General features: G+C 40.2%; 2 protein-coding genes across 2 annotated transcripts; one reads left to right on the forward strand and one right to left on the reverse strand.

Annotated features, from left to right (window-relative positions):
• Positions 1-1,200, forward strand: LOC129769431 (pancreatic triacylglycerol lipase-like). Its single transcript, XM_055771706.1, has 2 exons — positions 1-72; positions 135-1,200. The coding sequence occupies exons 1-2, from the start codon at positions 33-35 to the stop codon at positions 1,100-1,102; spliced, it is 1,008 nt and encodes a 335-aa protein (XP_055627681.1). The 5' UTR covers positions 1-32; the 3' UTR covers positions 1,103-1,200.
• Positions 1,201-15,557: 14,357 nt separating this feature from the next.
• LOC129769583 (pancreatic lipase-related protein 2-like) lies at positions 15,558-16,742 on the reverse strand. Its single transcript, XM_055771944.1, has 2 exons — positions 16,700-16,742; positions 15,558-16,637 (listed from the first exon to the last, which is right to left on the reverse strand). Exons 1-2 carry the CDS (start codon positions 16,740-16,742, stop codon positions 15,673-15,675), a joined length of 1,008 nt encoding a protein of 335 aa, XP_055627919.1. The 3' UTR covers positions 15,558-15,672.
• Between the last annotated feature and the right edge of the window lie 6,266 nt (positions 16,743-23,008).

Here is a 23,008-nt window from a genome sequence, read left to right on the forward strand (position 1 = left end):
TCAAACCTTTTGATTAAACGATAATACATACAATGCTAACGCTGATAGTTTTGAGTTCACTGGTACTTGGGGGTGAGTTTGAAATAATCATTTAATTTTTAGATAGTTAAAAAATAACAATGACCTCCTAACAGGCCTCGCCAGTCCGGTTGATGTTCAGCCTGAAATTATCATGGATTCAACTGGCCATCCGCATCTAGTTAATCTAGATCCATACGAAATAAAGGATGTCGAATTCGAGCCCCTCTTCAATGCCGAGGAGGATATGTCCTTCCGACTGTTCACTCGTCTGAATCCAGATGTAGGCCAAGTCTTGCGTTGGAACGATCCTTCAAGTATTTTCAACTCAAATTTCAATCCGAGCCATCCAACACGCTTCACTATCCATGGCTGGAGGGCTGACGGTGAATCCGATCTGCATAGCATGATTCGCTATAACTATCTCGCGAGAGGTGATTTCAACGTTATCAGTGTCGACTGGGGACAAGGATCGAAAACTATCAACTATTACACCGCCAGGAAACGAGTTTCGGAAGTGGGAGATCTCGTATCGAGACTAATCGTTACACTGAGCGACACCACTGGGATTTCTCTCGATAGTATAAACGTTATTGGTCATAGTCTGGGTGCTCACGCCGCTGGTAACGCTGGTAAATATCTGAACGGTGCTCTAAACACGATCGTTGGCTTGGATCCAGCTGGTCCGTTCTTCTCCGAGGGTCATGATGATATATTGAGTAGTGGAGATGCTCGGTACGTCGAAGCCGTTTCCACAAACGCCGGCACGTTGGGATTCAAGCAGCCACTAGGTCATGCTAACTTCTATCCGAATGGAGGTAAATCCCAACCAGGATGTGGAATTGATCTTATTGGAACATGTGCGCATTCCCGGTCATACGAATATTTCGCCGAATCGTTGATTACTAGAGTAGGTTTTGTGGCGATAGGGTGCGAAACTGTTGATGATGCTATTGCCGGAAGGTGTAACGGGCACGGCGCAATAATGGGAGGTGAGCCGTCAAATCGTGGATTCGATGTCTATGGGATTTTTAGATTCAACACGAACTCCGCATCACCGTTTGCACAGGGTTATGTATATTGATTTTGGGATGTAACTTACATTATGTTGTAAAACGAACTTGTGATATTGATTATATTGATCTTAACTACTGTTATATGAATAATACATTTAAATTCATTAAATAAGATTTATTGAGAATATATTCGGAATATTTTACTGTAAACGATTCTAGAAAAAAACGTGTTACGTGTTTCTGATATATTTCAGCATCCTTAAAACACGTCCACAATTTGAGTCTTTTCATGATGAGAAAATATATCTGAAAAATGCAGGCTCGGTGCTTGGAAATGGAAATGTAAGGAAAACAACAACTTGAATGTTGGATAACGAACACTGAACAGCTTCTGAGAACGAAATCACTGTTTACAATATTACAAATACTGTTGACTGTTACTTCCAGAAAATCAACTCGGTTTGAAAAATTCATGAATCAAAATTTGAACACTTTCGTGTGAATGTAAATCGACTTTCGCAGTGGCTTATCTCAATGCAGTGTGCTGATGAACTTGTTGCAACTTTTTTGTGGTAATGGAGCACTCACCCAGGTCATCATGATTCGCTGTTTCTTCGAGCCCAACCGCGGTCGCCGCACATGGATGCCCAAATTCGGCTGTAGTGCTCCACAGAAATTCCACAGAATGGTTCTGGATCAGTGAAGGGTGAGCTTGAGCTGCGTCTTGCTGGTTCATCTGCTTGCTCATTTCCCTCTATACCGCAATGTTGTAGTTGCCGTAAAAGACAAATGCATTCACAGACAATTTTTGAACAGCACTTGAAGTCATTGAGGGCTTTAAGTGCCGCTTGACTGTCTGAGAAGGTCTGAGAAATGTGAGCATGTCTTTAATTTATTTTAATTTATTTTAAGGCAGACATTTACACTTTCTATTATTGCAGCTACTTCTGCCTAGAAAACTTTTGGACAGTTCCCCATAGCTACAGAAATTTTCATTCTGGGACCATACACTCAAGCACGTGTTCTGTTACCCATTTTCGACCCATCGGTATAGAACAGGATTGAGCCTTTACGAACATTGGGACCACCTTCATCCCATACTGTACGAGAAAGTTCGATCACTCTCAGTTGTTTTTCTCTACCCTCAGTTGTTTTGTGGCTTTTCAAAACAGTGCTAGAAAATTTCATGAAACCAGATTGTCTGACGAATTTATGAAATTACAACGAGATTAAGTTTGAGGAACAACATTGCTTTATCGAGGATAATGTGTATGTAGATGTATCCTAAATTAATAAGGAATATATTTCAGAGTGTGAAATTACTCAAGAGAAAATTTTTAAATCTACAGTCAATATAAAAAGATTTTATTCAAAGTAGAATCAACTGTAAAGAAGGAACTATGGTAAATATAGGGTTGGGGAAAAAGAAATGTCGTATTTCTCATCGAAACTTTACGCTTCATTTAATATACTTAAAATGATCCAATTTAAGTCAAATATGCGACGTTTTGTTCGCAAACTTGTTGCCATTTAGAAGGCAACTTCATTATCCCCCCCTTATAAAAACCCCCCTCCTTATTTGCAAAAACTCAGACAGCCAGTTTTCGCAAGCCTTTTTTGATGCCAACTTAGTATCACCAAGAGCGTTTTGCATGGATCGGAAGAGATGATAATCACTTGGAGCCAGGTCCGGACTATACGGTGGGTGCATTAGGACATCCCATCCGAGCTCTCGTAGCTTCTGGCGGGTCATCAAAGATGTATGAGGCCGAGCGTTGTCCTGGTGGAAAACAACACCATTCCTATTGATCATTTCTGGCCGCTTCTGGTCAATCGCGTGCTTCAAACGGTCAAGCTGCTCACAGTAGAGAACCGAGTTGAGGGTCTGATCGTAGTTGAGCAGCTCATAGATGATGATTCCCTTCCAATCTCACCAAACACACAGCAAAACCTTCCTGGCCGTCAATCCGGGGTTGGCGATGGTTTGGGCCGGCTCACCGCGCTTCGACCACGACTTTTTTCACTTTAGGCTGTCGTACGTATTCCGTTTCAGCAGTGCATCGCAGGCGTTGATTCGGTCTAAACGATTTTTTTGCGTCAACTCGTGTGGCACCCATACATCCAGCTTTTTTTGGAATCAAATTTTCTGCAAATGGTCCCAAACGGTTTTATGGTCTATACTCAGTTCCTGGCCAATCGAGCGAGTGCTTGGATGCCGGTCTACTTGGATGATTTCCACGATTTTATCGGCCTACCAGTACGGGGTGTATCTTCGACAGCCACTACACCAGAACGAAATCGATCAAACCAACGCTGTGCTGTGCGAATCGTTACAGTATCGGGTCCATAAACTACACGATTTTTTTCGGCCGCCTTCGTTGCAGTTTTACCTCGCAGGTAGTAAAAACGTAAAATATGGCGAATTTCTTGCTTGGTGGACTCCATCTTTGACCCGCTATAACTTGAGACTGAAAAGGACAATCACAACACTGTCAAAACGATATAGTATGACCCAATGCGATAAGTACAACACAAGATATGTTTAAGTGTTGCCATATATTGACAATATACGACATTTCTTTTTCCCCAACCCAATATATCTATAACTCTACTAAATATCATAAAAATTAGGAAAAATTCAACAAGCTGATATGCTTTCCACATTTGTCGAGTAAAGATTCATTCCAAAGCATGGATTCAGTGAAAAGTTGAATATATTCATTTCTCTGCAATTGATTGCAATTGAAACACTAGCATCTCCGCATATGCGGGGATTTATACCTCATTAATTCTTTTACATATCCGGTTTTTGCCCGAAGAAAGATATACTCTGTTTCTGGTGGGATTTGCAATGGATTCTGTATTATGAGCTACTACCAAGCAACCTGTTTTTCACATGTATGGCTCGCAGCAGTTTTCGACGTACATTTACGTCGACATTTGCTGGGAAAATGATGTTTTTGTTTTCCCAAAAATCGACATTAACTTTTCGGACAACCCAATATGAGCTATCCTGATTTATCCTGATTTTTATTTTCGTTCTTCCTGATTTTTTAAAATTATAGTTGGCAACCCTGGCAACAGTTGAAGGATAGCCTCCAATGCCTTTGAGGGTGTGCTTCGCTATGCTTCTGTTACAACAACGCATGCCAGCCGTTGGAGTTTGTTTAGCTTTATTCTAGCTATAGTCTCCTTAGTCTTTAGCCACCATACTAGTGAGGCATAGGTTATCCTAGTCCGCACAATGGCAGTGTATACCCACATAACCTTTTTAGGTTTGAGGCCCAATGCTATGCCTATCATTTTAGAACATGCTCATATGACAATGTTGACCTTACTGTTAATTGCATCTAAGTGTGCATTTCGGTTTAGTTTAACGCCTAGGATTACGCCTGGATATTTCACTTCGTACCACTCCAACACGTCCTTTGAATAGTGGCACGAAGCGAGATCCGGCCAGAAGATGGTCGAGCCCTCGTGCTGCTTCAATAGTGGTAGTAAGCGCTTCTGTAGGCACTCCTTAAGGTAAACCTGCCCGTTTACCGTGCCGGTCATCACGAAGGGGGCGCTCCGCTTTCCGCAAGAGCAGATCGCTTGCCACACCATGTACTTTTTGGCAAACTTGGATAGTTTCTGCTTGCGAATCTCCTCCGGAACGCTGAATTTGTCCTTTGCGGAACAACAGGCCCGGCAGCTGACGAAAGTCCGCTTTGACGTAGGTTTCGTCGTCCATTACCAGGCAATGCGGCTTCGTCAGCATTTCGGTGTACAGCTTCCGTGCTTGCGTCTTCCCCACCATGTTTTGCCTTTCGTCGCGGTTAGGAGCCTTCTGAACCTTGTATGTACGCAGGCCCTCTCGCTGCTTGGTCCGCTGGACGAATGAACTTGACAAATTCAGCTTATTGGCGACATCCCGGACCGAACTTCGCGGATCACGTCTAAACTGCTTAACTACGCGCTTGTGATCTTTTTCACTGACGGAGCATCCATTTTTGCCGTTCTTCACCTTCCGGTCGATGGTTAGGTTCTCGAAGTATCGTTCTAGTACTCTGCTGACCGTGGATTGGACGATTCCCAGCATCTTACCGATGTCCCGATGTGACAACTCCGGATTCTCGAAATGAGTGCGCAGGATTAATTCACGACGCTCTTTTTCGTTCGACGACATTTTTCCAAATTTACGAAAAATTTACAGTGAAGCATGGCCAACGTGATCTATACACTCTTATCTGATTATAAGCGAAAGCTGAAGATATAATTCCTAAAAATTAAATTTCTACAGCGTTTTTTCCGTGATGCAATTTGATGTGACACACCCTTTAGAGTTGGAGAAATGATTGCAATTTCACTTAGTTTGCTGATTTATAGTCTTACATGAGCACCAATTGATAAGAGCTGCTTCAATGAATCAATTGCCGTTTGAGCGCAGAAAGTATCACGCAATGAGCTATAAAAAATATAGGAGCAGTGCAATTCATCGCATTGTTTTAAACTGGGTGCTGGATACATTATTCACTTGAGATTATGTAGGATAATATACTGCATCGATTGCGATAATTTCTGGTTTTGGTAAGACAGAATATCTGGAGTTGATATATTTTCATGACTATTGTGTAACACTCACCCAAACCATAGGTACCCGAATGTACCACTAATCAAATTAGCAAACCGTTCATTTTATGCTGTCAGAATCTACCTCAGACCGTCGTCTTATGCAGACAAATACAGGGTTTTCCATTTCGGGCTTCCGAAAGTATACAGCCCTGTGCTGACAACCGTTTGACACAACTGTCAACCAAAGCGTCATATCGTTAGTTGAATGTCTGCCATTTTACAATATGGATCGGTTTAGCATCGCACAACGTGTTAATTTTGTTAAATTATACTATAAAAATGATGAAAAACCAGCAAATGTTTTTCGAGCATTTCGGACGGATTTTGGTCGTCATGGACGGCCTACAGAGCACACAATCGCTAATGTAGTGCGTAAATTCGAACAAATTGAATCCGTAGCGGATATTGTGAAACCTGTGCATCATCGTAATGTGCGTTCGGCCGAAAATATTGCTGCTGTTGCTGCCAGTGTGCAGGATGACCCGAATGTTTCGATTCCACGGCGTGCTCAGCAATTGGGCTTGTCAAACACATCATTGTGGCGAATTTTGCATTTGGACTTGCACCTACATCCATATAAAGTCCAACTGATACAAAAATTGGAGCGTGGTGACCATGGAACGCGTCGGGCATACGTCGATTGGGTGAAAGAACAACAGCAGCAAAATGCTGAATTTTCGCATCAAATTTTCTCCAGCGATGAGGCACATTTCGAGCTCGGTGGCTATGTGAACACCCAAAATTTCCGTATATGGGACTCAGAGAATCCACACGTGATTGTTGAGAGGCCAAAAATCACTGTTTGGTGCGCATTATGGTCTGGTGGAGTCATCGGGCCGTATTTCTTTGAAAATGAGGACGGCGAGACGGTAACTGTGAATGGTGAGCGCTATGGCCGCATGTTAACCGATTTTTTTTGCCACAAATTGAAGATATGGATACGGATGACATGTGGTTTCAGCAGGACGGCGCCACGTGCCACACAACACGACCGAACATGTCCATTTTGCTAACGAAATTTGAGGGACGCATAATTTCGCGTTTTGGTGATGCCAATTGGCCGTCCAGATCATGCGATTTGAACCCGCTAGACTTTTTTTTTTGTGGGGTTATGCGAAAGACCGTGTCTATGCCAACTCTCCGCAAACTCTTGAACATTTGAAAGACAACATTAGTGAAGTTATGACCGAGATACGGACCCATATGTGCCGAAAAGTCATCGAAAATTACCTGTTCCGGATCAAGGTGTACGAGGAAGCCCGAGGTGGACATTTGAATGATGTTGTATTTCACACATGATGGCATAAACCAAACTTTAATTTGAAATAAAAGTTTCATCGAAATTCGAATTCTAAGTGTGTTTTATTTCAATTTACTTTCGGAATTTAAAGTTGGAAAACCCTGTATATTGCGCACACTAATGTAATCCAGGACGTATGCGACAACGCAACAAACGCTGACATTGTTCTAGCATTAGGTGACTGCAACTTACCACAGCTTCGATGGAAATTTGACGAAGATACAATCGGTGAACGCATCAACAGAGCAAGATATTTTGCTGACCGAATCCATGTCCGCTATTGGGATTGCTCAGATGAATGGACTACGGAACGTGAATGGCAGAATTCTCGACCTAGCGTATGTCAACATTCCTGATTACGTAGAACATGTTAGCCCTCCAAATCCACTCCTAAAACTAGATGAACACCACGAACCGTTCATTCTGAGGCTGGAAACTCAATTAACTGTGCTATGTTTCAGCCACGCTCTGGCGGAAGCCACGTATTCTGACTTAAAAAGATGTGATATAAGCTCACTGAGAAATGAACTTTCGGCAATTGACTGAGCACAACGCTTGAGCTGTACTCCACTGGATGAAACTGTGGCTGCTTGCTATGCTACATAACGTTTTCGATAAGCTAGTTCCACGTCGCCCCACTGGCACTGTCATTGTTACCCGTAAACCTTGGTGGACGCCCGAGCTCCGTCACTTGCACAACAAGCTTCGTAAAGTCCGCAATCGATTCTTTAGTGCCAGATCTGAAGAAACCAGCAACGTCTTACGACCAGTGCCACAAATTATCAAAATCTGTTCACGAATGAAGACATTAGCTTTTTCCCAGTGTCGGATGAATCTTCTTCTGTTGAAACTCAACGCCATATCTGTCATAATGAGTATAACACAAGAGTCGAGACGCGTGAACTTTGTCTGGTATATTGAACGAATAGAGCATGAACGAATTTCGGAAAGCCTGTATTCAGGCACTTCCATTACTGTCAATAATTTCAGGTGATTATCACGAACGTTAAGTTGATCCTCATCGCTTGCAGTGAATTTTTATTGAAAACGTGTTTGATTTCCATATTTAGAAACAAAGGAATCCGGAGAAGGCAACATTAACTTTCGTTGAGCGTTGACCGTTGTGCGGTGTTGAGCGGTTGAGCGACATCTTGCGTTGAACGGCGTTGAGCGTTCCGTTTTCGTTTCCGTTTCCGTTTCTTTTTCTTTTTTATACTGTATTATAATGACTTTCAACACCTTTTTGGCTGGCTTGTCACTTCCATTTTTGGAAGAATGTCGGGAGTGAGAATTCAACTCGCGATCTTTACCGTGAAGGGTATGGTCCGTTCCCGTTTCCGTTTCCGCTTTATATGATCTTTTACTATCGCCATTTCGCTCTAACACGATCTTAGTTTCTAACACTTTCTTTATCTAACTCCATTTCACTAACTCCATTTTCGGTCTCCTAGGGCGGTTTTCAATGCACCGGAATACGATATTCGACTTCCGTTGTTTAAGCCCTTCCATCCAATACCCATATCGTAGGGGTTTTATATGATTGCTAGTCATTTATAGCCAGTATCATTAAACCGGAAATCAAAACAAGATTATGTTCGTTTTTCGCTCGTCTGTTATTGTCACCCATTGCCCATATAATTGGGGTGTACGCCATTTTTGGCCAATCGGGAGTAGATTCATAAAATATAGCTAGAGTTATACCATACATTTCATTGCCAATGTCGCCAAAAACAAGAATTTTGTATAATAAATGGCTATCCTTTACCATTAATCGATTTTACTCTCAATTAGTTGACGTTGAATTTTATGCTTTGATTTTCACTAACACGCAATGATATTCAATTTCGACGTTACGAATATCATGGCGAAAATAAATATGCAAATGAAAAATGAACTTTATGGCAAGCTGATGTTGATGTTCATTGCACTGGTGTTCATTGATAGTGTTGTTCCATATTTATCGACTCTCGCTTGAGCAGTAGGTTGTCAATACAAGGCAGGCTGAAATTCGCCGTATTTTAATGCCGTGAACGTGAATATTTTCGGCACTGCTTACGACACATTGAAAGTGAATAGAATGTTCTCCTTATGACAACATATGCAGCGTGGATGAACTTCAATCAGAATTGAAGAGTTGAATCCTTCATCATTTTGGGCTTTTGTTGTGGCTCAAAAACTATAAGTGGGTTATATCTTCCATATAACCACAAGGGAGTCGTAGGACTAACGTTGACTTAGTAATCAACAAGTAACAAGCATATAAATCTTGAACGTTTCATCTTTCCAATAAAGTGAATATCATACCACATACCCATCATATCTACTACACAGTATCATACCATATCAATTCCATAATCAATCCGAGTACAATAGTACTCGCTGCTTGCATCTAATTTTCTATGCCAATTTCCCCTGGCTCCATGGTTTTGAAATCTGTGTTAGGGAAACATTCCGATTTGCAGAAACGCATGCGAGTTCAAAAGCACCCGCAGCTCACATCTATTTTGCAATGCCGATTTCTCCAGGCTTCATGATTTTGAACTCTGTGTAAGAGAAACATTCCAATTTGCAGAAACGCAAACGAGTGCAAAAGTACACACTGCTTGCATCTCATTTGCTATGCCAATTTCCCCTGGCTCCATGGTTTTGAAGTCTGTGTTAGGGAAACATTCCGATTTCCAGAAACGCAAGCGAGTACAAAAGTACCCGCAGCTTGAATCTGTTTTGCAATGTTGATTTCCCCCAGGCTCCATGGTTTCGAAGTCTGTGTTAGGGAAACATTCCAATATCCAGATACGCAAGCGAGTACAAAAGTACCCACTGCTAACATCTATTTTGTAATGCCGATTTCCCCTGGCTGTGTCTGTGTTAGGGATACATCCATCCATTCCAGCGATCGTACCTCAATCGTTGCGCAATTATAACTGAGTGGATTTCCGAGCGGCACTGGCTTATATACCGATTGGCGTCATTTCAATAGTCTTTTTTGAAAGAAATTTTAGGGCTATTGAAACAAATTTCTGGATCAAAAAGTAACAAGCATATAATGCGTAGACATTTTATCTTTCGAATGAATTGTTTACCATATCATTTCGTTCAGTTGTTTAGGAGCTATTAACGCTCAAAATCTCGTTTTCCGGCGTAACGCTTTCGTTTTCGAAACGCCGAGCTAGCACAGCCGAAAAAGCCGCCAACCTGTTTGCTGAATTCTTTCAAAATGTTTTCCGAACCACATCTCCGGCATCCAATACGGAAACATTCCGTCTTACACCTTTGTATGATGTAGGGTAACACGGGGTGAGTTGGACATAAGGGGTGATTTGGACCACCCCATTATCTCAAAAAGTACGGCTCAACTTGGATTATTCATAATGTCATTTTCTTTTATTATTGAACCGTAAGTAACTAACGTAAAAAAACTTTGGTAAAATTCGACAGGTGGAACTAAACGGTAGCATGAATACAACAAGCACTTTGATTGTCAAAAAATGTGAGTTTTCCGATCGTGGTTTTATGGTTTTTCCCGCTGATTAAACAAACTTTTCGTGTATTGTGCAGTATAGTTCTGTTCGCCTACAGAAAACGAACAACTTGATGCAGCGAAACTGTAAGTTTGATAACAATAAATTAAATTAATTACATTTTAATTTTTGCATGTTGTGTGGGGTGAATTGGTCCTACAGTTTTGAGACTTTTCTTTGATCTAATTGATTCCAGATGCCACTGAATTACAAAAAGAGAATGGGCAGACAACGTTGGAAGAAGGAAGAGCTTGAAAGAGCAACTCAGGCCATCAAGAACGGATTTTCTTTGATCAACAACGAAAGTGTTTGAAAATGCTCGAACAACAGTGAAAAGATTCATGCAGAATTCGAGATGGTGTCAATCCAATTTTTCTGGTCTGGAATCTGACCAAGACACCTGGTATCGATCCCAAAACACTGTTACTGATTGTAACATTATCCCAAAATACTTTACATAAACATAAGCATGTTTTTTTTCGATGAAACACATACTGCACCAAATCACCCCGTATTAAGTTTTAATGTCCAAAAATCATCTCTTTTATTTTATGATATATTTGGTAGTTTGAAGCTTGATATAATGATTAAACATTATAGATTGAGAGAAAACAAGTGTAGCTCAGTATACAATGTGACATTTTTGTTTTAGACCGTATTGGTTTGGAAATATTAGGCGATTTGCCATATTCCCCCCTTTTCCCCTACATCTTCCTCATTTACGTTTTTTCTGCCAGATATGTTTTCGAAGCGTTGAACGAGCTGGATGTTTCCAAAGAACCTGATGTGGATGGATTGACTCCATTTATCGTCAAGTGGTGCGCAGCCGAACTGGGTTCACATATAACGTTAGTTTTCAATCGCTCATTAGCCGAGCGTATGTTCCCGTCAATATGGAAAAGTGCTGAAATGATCCCAATCCATGAAGCAGGAAGCATGAAACGCGTCGAAAACTACCGTGGAATATCGATACTTGGCGGTCTGGGCAAAGTTTTCGAAACAGTCGTCCATCGTTTTCTGAACAATGCTGCTAAGCCTTTAATAAGCGAGTTTCAGCATGGTTTCGTTGAGCGTCGTTCAAGGACAAAAAATCTAATGGAATATAGTAACACATTGTTCCCTGCAGTAGAATCTCGTTGTCAAGTTGATTCGATCTATGTGGACTTCTCAAAGGCTTTCGACGTGGTTCCGCACATTCTCGTCGTCGAAAAACTTTCAGATTTAGGCTTCCCAAGTAGAATAGTTGATTGGCTGAGGTCATATCTTACTAGACGGATAGCTTTCGTACAAGTTGATCACGAAGTTTCGGCATCGTTTGATATCTGGAGTTCCTCAAGGACGCGTACTCGGGCCTCTTATCTTCATTCTATACATAAACGATCTCGCCCATCTTCTGTCATCGAAAAAAATATTCTTTGCCGACGACCTGAAAATCTTCTGGGTTATTGCATCCGTCCTGGATTGTGAAGCTTTACAAACTGATATAGATCAACTTTTGTTGTGTTGCGATGAAAATGGAATGACCGTAAATATCAAAAAAATGCAAAGTTATCTCATTTACCCGCTGTCAAACTGCTGTTGAATTCTGTTACCATATTGATTCGACCACTCTCGATTCAATTCCATACGTGACCTAGGTGTGATCGTGGACAGTAAGCTGAGAATTGGTGAGCATGTTGTGCTACCGGCAAACAAGGCATTCTCTGCACTGGGATTCATTCATCGCCACACAGCATTCATCACAGATATATATGCTCTTGAATCACTATACTGCTCCGTAGTACGCAGTGTTATAGAATATGCAGCGCCAGTTTGGCACCTTATCACGTCTCACATGGTCTGAACCTTAAACGAGTACATAAGCATTTCTTCCGATTCGCTTTTCGTCTGCTTGGTGTTATTAAAAGCGATTCGTGACGACCGCGCTTGATTCAATTAAAAGCGACCGCATTTGGTGTTACGAGGGTCACTATTTATATTTCGGGAATAGGAACAAAAACAAATAGTTAAGCTGCGAATATATTTTTATTGTTTTTCAAAGTACTCGCCACGATGATCGATACACTTAACCAATAACCTTAAGCTTAAACCAATTTTCAAAGCATTTATTCCAATCGACACGAGCCTTTTTTTTGAGCGATTGTCAAATTATGTGGGATCCAACGTGAACATAATTTTCGCACAACTAAGTGTTCATGTAAAATCGCATATATGCTGGTGGAACTAATGCTTAGGGATGCCTCAATCTCACAATAGGTTACATGACGATCTTGCTTAATCATTTCGTGCACAGCATCGATGTTTTCTGGCACTACAGTCGATTTTGGACTACCTTCACGAAACTCGTCGGACAGCGAACTACGACCACGATTGAATTCACTATACCAGCGATACACAGTGGTTTTTGATGGAGCTTCATCGCCAAAAGTCAAATTAAGTTGATTGAAGCACTCTTGTTGTGATAATCCACGTCGAAAGTCGTAAAAAATCATCGCACGAAAATGTTCACGATTCAGTTCCATTTTTTTGCCGAGACCAAACTTTCAACTAAATATAAAATAAACAAATAGCGTCCGTATGACAAAATGTTCTGAGTACGTATATCGTCAAAAATGTCAAACTTTACGATGGAACCGTCAGATGGACTCACATGACATCAGTGTTGCCAATTCCCGAAAAATGAATAGTGACCCTCGTATTAAAAGCGGATCGAGACGACCTTAGTACTTGTAGCGGATTGAGACGACCGCAGAGTTTGTAGCGGATCGAGACGACCGTGCTTTGAATATTTGAAGCGGATCGAGACGACCATAGAGTCTGTAACGGATCGAAACGACAGTACTTTGAATACTACTAGCGAATCGTGACGACCGTGCTTTGAATGTTTTAGTGGATCGAGACGACTGCGTTTTTATTCAATTAGCGGATCGAGGCGCGATGGTTAGAACGAAAGATAGCGGATTGAGACGACCACGTTTGATAGATGTGGTAATTATAAAAGATGGTGGACCGAGATCACCGCCCGAATAACGTAATTTTGAGTGAACGAGTTTGGTGAACTAGTATGACGAAAGATGCGGAGGAATAGATGAAGTCTTTCATTTTTGCACAATCACCAGAGAACTGCATGAAGTCGGCGGAGAAAAAAATCATGATCATAGTGTCTGCAAATGGAATAAACTACCGAGAGGAATTGAACGTGGCAGTTCATACATATAACGCTGCTGCGCATTCCGATAAAAGTATATGCCAGAGAAGGTAACGGAAATTTAGATCAGGATTTCCTGATTTACTATGGAAAAACAACTTTCGATGATAAGTCGCTCGACCCGAGGGATCGGAACCCAAAACCAGACACAAAGGCTCGTAAAGGCAGGGAGCTCGCCAATGTCGTTTTAAATTAGGCGAGAAAGTCGTTGCAAAAGGGGAATCACGATTAGACCCTCGTAGGTACACCGTGACGGAAGAACGGAATGGCATGCTGGTTTTCAGCGATGAAAGCGGTCAGTTCTTAGCAGCTTAGTTCGATCACATCTTGTGGATTTTCTGTTGCCATTGGAAGAAAAGTGTAGCTGAAGCGCATAGAATGCTTGTGGAAGTTTGAAACGACTCTGTACCATCGGATAGATTTTGTAAGGAATGGTTTGGATGTCTTAAAAGTGGCAATTTTAGTGTTAAAGACAAAATTCGCCCGGGTCAACCGAAAAATAATGAAGACGATAAATTAAAGACATTACTCGATCAATATTTCTGTCAAACGCAAACAGAGCTTGCGGAATCATTAAAGGCTGATTTAGACGATGTCAGTCAGCGCTCTAGTATGGAACAAGTAATTGGCCTCTAACTTGAACAGAGTGTCTGTTCTCTATTCACTGGATAATTCAACTAGAGCGCTGACTGGCATCGTCTGAATCAGCCTTCAGAGTAACTCGATTAGCTATTCCTAAACGACTCAAAGCCGTGGCAAGGAAATTATGTTCCATTGAAAGCGAGAGATTTTATCCCATTTATTTATTAGGCTCATTAGTATTTAGCTGTAACAGAGCCTGGTTTAATCGTGTACATGTACATATGTTTATGTTTCTATGAATTGTGAATTACACAGTAGTTAGTAGTAGCCATTTAGGCGTTAAGTTTTCTGTTCCATTACATTATGGTAAATTACACAGTAGTAGCCATTTAGGCGTAAGGGTATTCTTTCTGTTCATCCACTGTTCAGCAGACCGGATAGCGGAGACAGTTGATATTGATCATTGTTGAGTTATTTATAGAATAGCAGCCCGATGTTTCTTGCAGAGCAGAGCAGTTGTATGGATGAATCGATCTTTGTTCCACCGTGGATCGATTTCCATCGCTGATGATGGTTGCGTGGACGTAGTTATTCTATAACAACACAAAGATGGTCAATTGAGGGCCCTGAGTTTGAACTCACGATCGATCGCTTGGTAAGCGAACGCGTAACCAAGTGGCTACGAAGACCCCCGAAAGCGAGAGATGTCGAACAGTGATTTCACATGTCCGAAATGTTGCTTTTGAACAGCACAAAAGGAAGCCATTTTGCATCGCATCATCATCGGGGACAAAAAATAGGTTCGTTTCGATAATTCAAAACGCAAAAAATCATATGTAAATCCCGGTCAACCGGAGCCATCAACGCCGAAGCCGGATATCGATGGTGCCATTGTAATGATCTGTATTTGGTGGGATCAAAATGGTGTGATCCACTATGAGCTAATAAAAGCTGCTCAAGCGAGTAATGGAGACTTCTAAAGGAAACAATTGATCCGTTTGAAGCGAACTATTGCCGAAAAACATTCAGATTTTAAATTCATGACAACGCTCGGATTCATGTTACTATTACGCCATGTTATTTTAGTTCATCCGCCTTATATCCCAGAACTTGTCCTTTCCGACTACCATTTGTTTTAATCGATACAGAATGATTTAACTGGAATACGTTTTACTTCAGAACATGGTATCACAAATTGACTGGGTTCATTCTTGGCTTCATAAGGTGAGCGCTGCTTTCGCGATAGAATATTTTGAAAAACAAATCTATTTTTAATTATACATATTTATTTTCACTCACTTATCCCAGAACATATCAAACACGTACAAGATTTTCGACTAGAAGGAACTGAGAAGTATCCTTCAAGCGAAATTTTTCCATTCAGATCATTCTAACATAATAATTCTTTTCTATTCAACCCATAGCAAACGGTGATCTCGAGTTGGTGTTCATCGCGAAAATTCCCTGCACATTCCAGTCATGATTTGACGGTTCGCCGCCCATGAACGCACCCGGTCCACTAGAGGTACACCTGCCGCTCTGAATTTCAGCGTGCGAAACGCATCTTGTAGCTCTGAAGCCAACCGAGCTTGTAAGCGACTCTGCGAAGTAGTCTTGGGAACGAGAGTGCGCACACGCACCCACCAAATCAATACCACAACCGGGTTGAGATCGGCCACCATTGGGGTAGAAATTGGAATTCCCTAGTGGTTGATTGAATCCCAGAGTGCCGGCGTTCGTGAATATAGCTTCCACGTACTGTGCATCGTTTGGAGTTAAAATATCCGAATGACCCAACGAGAACAAAGGACCGGCTGGATCCAACCCAAATATGGTATGGATACGACCGTTTTGCATTTTACCCGCATTTCCCGCAGCGTGTGCTCCCAAGCTATGTCCAATTAGGGCCATACTGTTCGGGAATGTTCCCGTAGCAGATACCAGTGTGTTGATCATTCGCGAAATTACGTTGCCCACGGCGGCTACGCGATTCCTGGCGGTGTTGTAGTTGATCGTACTTGCTCCTCTTCCCCAGTCCACACTGATCACGTTGAATTCACCCACAGTGAGGTAATTATCACGAATACTGCTGTGCATCGAAGAACTTCCATCTGCATTCCAGCCGTGGATAGTGAATCGGGTAGGGTGTGCTGGATTAAAATTGGAGCTCTGTACAGAACTTGGATTGTTCAAACCAAGTATTTGAGCTTGAAATTGGTTCCGGCGAGTAAACAGTCGAAATACCATATCAGCCTCAGCGTTGAAAAATGGTTCCAAATCAGCGTCAATCACGCTGTAAGGATCTGGATTGACCAGATGCATATTTCCGTGATCATCCCGTATCAGTGTGGGTTGGAGCTCTACAGGGATTGCCGACGCTGTATAAGAAAAGCAACTTACAAATTTATGAAAGAAAATGAAAAAGTATTTGTCCACTTACTAGCAAGTCCCAAAGAGAGTAGTATTGTTACTGTGTATTGCATTTTGATTATGATTGGAATTGCCTTTACGGTTGCTTTATTTATAGGCAAAAAAATCTTATCTTATTAGTGGAAAATGCGCTGATTCTTGCGATATACATTGCGATATATTATGTATTCACGTCAGCTCTGATAATCGGTACATTTATTTACAGAAAAGTTCATTCAACGTCACTCGTAGATTATCAATAATCCGATCGAGGTAATGATTTTATCGGTAGCTTAAATACATTCGATGCAAAGATAGTCCTTGTGATTCTCCAGCAATGCGTTCTGAATCGTATTTAGACATGGATAAAAACATACGGTGCCCCACATGAACAGAAGTGATAAGAAGTGTCTGTGTCGTCGCAGAACACATTGTTCGAGCAAGTCAAACGCAATAAGTTCTGGTATATTTGAGTTGTTGCATTCTCCTGTCTGAATGATCAGAACAAGATACGTGAGCTTTAGGAAAGCTAGAATGATTTGGGAATATGATGATAACAACAACTTAGGAGGTACGAAAATGTCCTCGCATATTCACGGTGATGGAGGAAGGGATACAGATAATGTCCACGTGGACACGTTGGATAAATATTTTTGGAAAATACATTTGCATCTATATTCAAAGATAAATAAAAACCTGTTCTGCATTTTCAACAATGTTGAATACTCGTCGGTGGAATATTCTCATTTCTTTGAACTTCTTCACTGAAATCTGTATTCTAAAAGTAATTCACGCAAACTGTAAGCGATTCCTGAGTTTCCTCATATTCAAGCATAAAATAAATCTAAGTCCAGCACTACGTTAGATCAAATTTGACAAATATCAAACTTTTTCATGGATTTTCTAGATAAACCAATAAAACGTTCAATAACAGAGATTGGTACTTTCGTATTGCAAGATGCAGATTCAGTCCACCTTGACCGGAAGGCAGTACTCTCGTTGAATATCTGTTCCAGATGGATTGCTACATCTGAATTAGGTATGTTTAGCAGCAACGCCATGATATGTATTTAAAGCTATAACCTTTTGTTGTTAACTCGGTATCCACGAAAATAGCCACATTAAGATTAGGCAAAATGAATGTGAGAGTTTAGGCAAAAGATCAGGAATGCCAAAGAAGGGATGACGCTAAATTGGTGAAAAAGTTAGTCTCCGCTTTCTCATCGGGGTAAAACGGTCACCCTAAGCATGGGTGGAGGCGATCTGGCGTAGTGGTAACATCCATGCCTCTCACGCTTAAGGTCACGGGTTCAATTCTCACTCCCGACATTCTTCCAAAAATAAGTAGTAAAAGTGACGAACCAGCCAAATTGAGTTGAAAATCACTATAATGAAGATTAAAAAAACCCTAAGCATGGAGTACAATCAAACACAATATATACAAAACTGGAGCATTTCTTCATGTCAGCACCGATCTTTAGGATGTTTTCCGCAATCAAGTTGATTTCCAGAAAGTTTACTTCTTATTTCTTATTCAGGAAGTTCCGGGAATTTTTAAATAAAATAAAATAAGGTCAAATTTCAGGAAAATTTATTTTATCTCCTTCAAAATATGATCCATCTGAAGCAACACACATGTTCCAACGCTTGACCTAGTCCCCCATGCATCCCTGGTAGGCCGACGAAGGGATGGCCTTCAGTTTTCTCGTCGCATTCTCTTTGATCCCCTCGATCGTCCGACATCTCTTTCCACGATGTGGCAACTTCAACTTGGGGGAACAAAAAAATGCCGCACGGGGCCATATCAGGTGAATACGGTGCTTGCTCGATGGTTTTCACTTGATGTTTGGTCAAATAATTCAGTACAATTCGGGCTCGGTGCGATGGCACGTTATCATCATACAAAATCCAACAATTTTCGGCCCATATTGTTGGCACAAAACATGACAGATGTGCGTCTTATGGTCGTACCAACGTTAAAAAATAAACCGGTTCCCTCATACACGGTACGTTTATATAAAAAGTTTCCGATACTTTCTGGTCATTAAAAAAAGGTATGAAAATGGTGCAACAAATATCATGCCGGGTAAAGCTGGCCACCACTAGGGGTGAGACGGCCACATATAACTCGTGATTCTAGCTGTATAGAGCAGGGGTGGCCAAAATTTTAGGCATCACGGGTGACTAATTGTCCAAATGTTAGGCTGCGGTCTACCAACGTTGACTGTATCAAAAAGTCATCAGAAAACGAATGTACGAGGGTCATTCAAAAAATAAGTTTTAGTGCCTTAGAAATCGAGGAGAAATAAAGTTAGGACAAAAAACAAGGTGATTTTCGTAATCTACATTTTATTTTCTATGTTTCTACATAATCGCCGTAACGTTCGAGGCATTTTTCAGAGCGTGGCACGAGTTTTTCTATTCCGAGCGCAAAGTGCGTAGCGTCCAACTTTTTGAAGTACGATGGTTCACTAATTTCTTCAGTGTTATCGAATCGTTGACTGTCGAACGCCTGTTTCATCGTATACTCGCGCACGGTGTCATAGATTGTGCGCGTCTCTGTTATTTTGCTGTTGTGTATTTTTAGGCGTTATTGGTATTTATTTAAAGTAAAAACAGATATAATTAGATGAAAAAACTCCTGCATTTTTTTTTGGTTCTTCAACTTCATTCAGTTTCAATATTTATTTATATTCATTTATATTGATTCTCGATCTGTGAGACCATTTGTTCGAGTATAGGAGGGTTTTACAAAGGAAAATCATAGGTCATACTAATAAATAATCAATGATAAATTATTCTATAAAATAAAAATAAATAATCAGTTACCAAATAACTTATAAGTAATAATTTATTTTCTGTAAAGTCTCATCAATCAACAGCGTTGATTTTTTTAAAGAAAATTGTCGTTTATGAACATACAAAGCATTTATTTTCCATAAAAATACACCCAATTTGATTATTATATTTTTCAATTTCAAGAACTAGAGATGAAACGAATATCCGGTAACTATGCGGTATCCGGCCTATCCAGTCAATATTTGCTATTCGGTCGGATATCATATTTTAGAAAAAAAATCAATAATTTTTCATTAACACAAGACAAATCATATTTTTAAAAAATTAAGTTAATATTAATTCATACCAATAATTCATTAACACTATTACTTTAATTACAATTTTTTTAACCGACCGATTACGCCTTGCTACGTACATCAGACCAGCTTCAAAGAACATTCTTTCGCTGTAAACAGTACTGCAAGAAGCTGAAAGATGAACTCTAGCAAACCATGTCAATTGGGAGTACTGCTTAGAGCAGTGGTGGCCAACATGCGCCCCTCCAGCCTTATTCATGCGGCCCGCAGCCTGACTTGAAAAAAAATCATATGAGCGAAATAAAGAATATAGTTGATAATTGTTCCATACAATTGAATAAAAATAAATTTGTGAGCAATTCTTGTTAATCGTGGGTATCCAAGCTGATCATTTTCTGTTTTCTTTTCGGTTTTTTCCGTGCTACTTTAACATTCTGACAATTGTTCTCGTTAGTACCCAAACAACTTTTTCAGGTTTTCGGTTCTGTTCTGTTGCCTTTTTCCTATGGATGTAGGATTCGAGGATATCTTGAAGGATATAGTCAAATAGCCAAATCATCAATCAACACGCACGCATTGGATTGTCGTGAGTTCCAAACTTCATTTCTTTACTATTTTTTCACTCGAAAACAAACTCAAGTTCGAACAACAAATGGGGAATTTTCATTCTACCCATTTTCTGACATTGAGAATTTCTCAAGTGTCGACAACTAGGAAAAATGTTGATACACTCCAGTCGATTAATGCTGATTTTTCTCGCAGATTTTGGTACTTCAAAGCACACGAAAAAAATTTCCAATTTTCTCTACCCCATTCGGTTTTGATTATGTACTTGCCGCTGAAAACATGCAGATGGAACTCACTGAAACGCAGTGTGATTTAGATCTGCGTGACAAATTTGAAAACCATGATGTCTTAGATTTCTACCTCCAATTCGTTCCAGAAGCGCGATTTCAGAACTAATAAAACATGCTCATTTTATTACTTCTTTGTTTGAATCCACAAATTGTTAGCAATTGTTTCAGTTATGAAAGAAGTGAAATCAAAGTCAAGGAACAAAATCACTGACAGTCATTTGGAAAACACGCTTTGCATCGCTATCTCTCACATTCAAGCTGATTTAGATCAAATGTGAGTAACGATTAGCCTCAGCGATTTCGAATCTCCGTGAAGAAGGAATAGTCGAATATTTTTGCCATTATTATTAATTCGGATACTTTTATACCTTTAATAAGAATTTTGGATTTTTTTCTCATTCTGTTCTCGAGTCGTGAATTTTACAGGTATAGAACTGAATGCTTTCTAATATGAAATAGAAAGTGAGTCGAAGAAAGCACCAGTTAAATACGTATATTTTACATTTCATTATGAAAAGTAGTAAAAAAAACATTGCGGCCCGCGGCTATAATGAAAATTTTGATGCGACTCTGCGACCATATCTATACCTGGCCACCACAGGCTTAGAGTTTGATGACCACCAAACGTAAGGAACGTGATTGCGATCGATTCGAAATATTTTCGCATAACAGTCGATTTCGTTAGTAATAGATTGTGACGAACCCGCTAAAAGTGTTGAATGTCACTACAATACTAAAAAAAGTGATAGATTTTCTTCAAAGGAAACTGACTATCAATTGCCACTTCGTTGAAACTGTACCAAAATGTATCATGAGCTTCGCGTGTAATGTCTAATTCAGTTTCGTCTCTTTGCTCCATTTAATTTAATTTGTGGTGAAGTAAGTGTATCCTTATGATCCCTGAAGACAGTTCCAAGTTTAACATGCAATTTCAGTTCCAACAGTTCCAAGTTAAACATGAATGTAAATTTGATTTTGTGTTTTGCTTATTTCAATTCGTATTACTTACTCTTACTCGTCTAGTATTAAAATAAGTTCAATATGTCCACAAAAATTTAATCATTGGAATAGAAAATCCTTTACAGAAGAAAAATCTGTTCAATATTCCTTGCAGAAAACTTGATACTCTATTAGGGAATATTCATTCTATACGGAAAATTTATTCATAGTTCATTGTTTTTATGCAAAAATGTGTTTATTACTCCCTAAACTGTGAACATTTATTGCTTAATGCACACATGTTTCTCACAGTTTCGTATTTGCAAATAAAGAGTCGAATATCCGGCCAACCGGCCTCGAAGCTTGCTGGATATCCGGAATCCAGGATCCTGCCAAACTACTATCCGTTTCATCACAAATAAGAACTTTCTATCGGAAATATTGGCCTTTATTCTGTAAATTGAAGTAAACGGTCAATTCGATCCCTATAACTATCACACCGAGCAAATTTTCGAATTTTGTATGTTTTTCGAATCGATGGAATCTTATCGAATCGAGTTCTTTCTCGAATGTCTTGTGTTGCGAATTGCATATTTTGAAATGTTTCCGAAATATTTCCCAAAGCTAAAATCAGGAGTGCAACAAGCAAACCAAACAGTTCGAAAAATTATGCCGACAGCTTTCAACCGACTGCATCTATAACAGCAAAATAGAGCTAACAAGCTAAATTCTGTTCAACTACACCCAGAAAACAGATCACTAAAATAAGCTAAAATAATCTTTGGTAAGGCATGTGCATCCGTGGCCGAGTGGTTAGCGTCTCACATTATCATGCCGGGTGTTCGAGTTCGATTCCCGTTCTGGTCGGAGATTTTTCGTCAAATTTTTCGTCAAAGGAAAAGAAATCTTCCGACTTGCACTGTGATCACGCGTATTAAGAGCTTGCCCCTCGGAATACATTCAAGGCGTGTTTTGCTTAAGAAATCTCAACTATGTATTAATAAATGACGTTAGTTAATGCATACGTTGAGACGCCAAAAGTTCCACAGGGAACGTTAACGCCATACAAGAAGAAGAAGGCAAACATTATTAGAATGTACATATTTTCTGTAAATATTACCAACTGTATGTAGAATGAATTGGTGCACCCGTGGCCGAGTGGTTAGCGTCTCACATTATCATGCCGGGTGTTCGGGTTCGATTCCCGTTCTGGCCGGAGGATTTTTCGTCAAAGAAATTTCCTCCGACTTGCACTGTGGTCACGCGTATTCTAGAGCATGCCCCTCGGAATACATTCAAGGCGTGTTATTTGGCTTAAGAAATCTCAACTAAGTATTAATGAATGACGCTAGTTAATGCATATGTTGAGACGGCAAAAGTTCCACAGGGAACGTTAACGCCATTCAAGAAGAAGAAGATGTAGAATGAATGTCTGATGCAATACACATC

The sequence above is a fragment of the Toxorhynchites rutilus genome, chromosome 2, assembly GCF_029784135.1.
Source record: "Toxorhynchites rutilus septentrionalis strain SRP chromosome 2, ASM2978413v1, whole genome shotgun sequence".
In the NCBI taxonomy this organism is placed as follows: Eukaryota; Metazoa; Arthropoda; class Insecta; order Diptera; family Culicidae; genus Toxorhynchites; species Toxorhynchites rutilus.

Excerpts from the sequence above, each read along its gene's own strand:
- LOC129769431 (XM_055771706.1), top strand. The coding sequence starts at position 33 with ATGCTAACGCTGATAGTTTTGAGTTCACTGGTACTTGGGG. Across the intron at positions 73-134 it reads GAGTTCACTGGTACTTGGGG|GCCTCGCCAGTCCGGTTGAT; the intron begins GTGAGTTTGAAA and ends ACCTCCTAACAG.
- LOC129769583 (XM_055771944.1), bottom strand. The coding sequence starts at position 16,742 with ATGCAATACACAGTAACAATACTACTCTCTTTGGGACTTGCTA. Across the intron at positions 16,638-16,699 it reads ACTCTCTTTGGGACTTGCTA|CGTCGGCAATCCCTGTAGAG; the intron begins GTAAGTGGACAA and ends TTTCTTATACAG.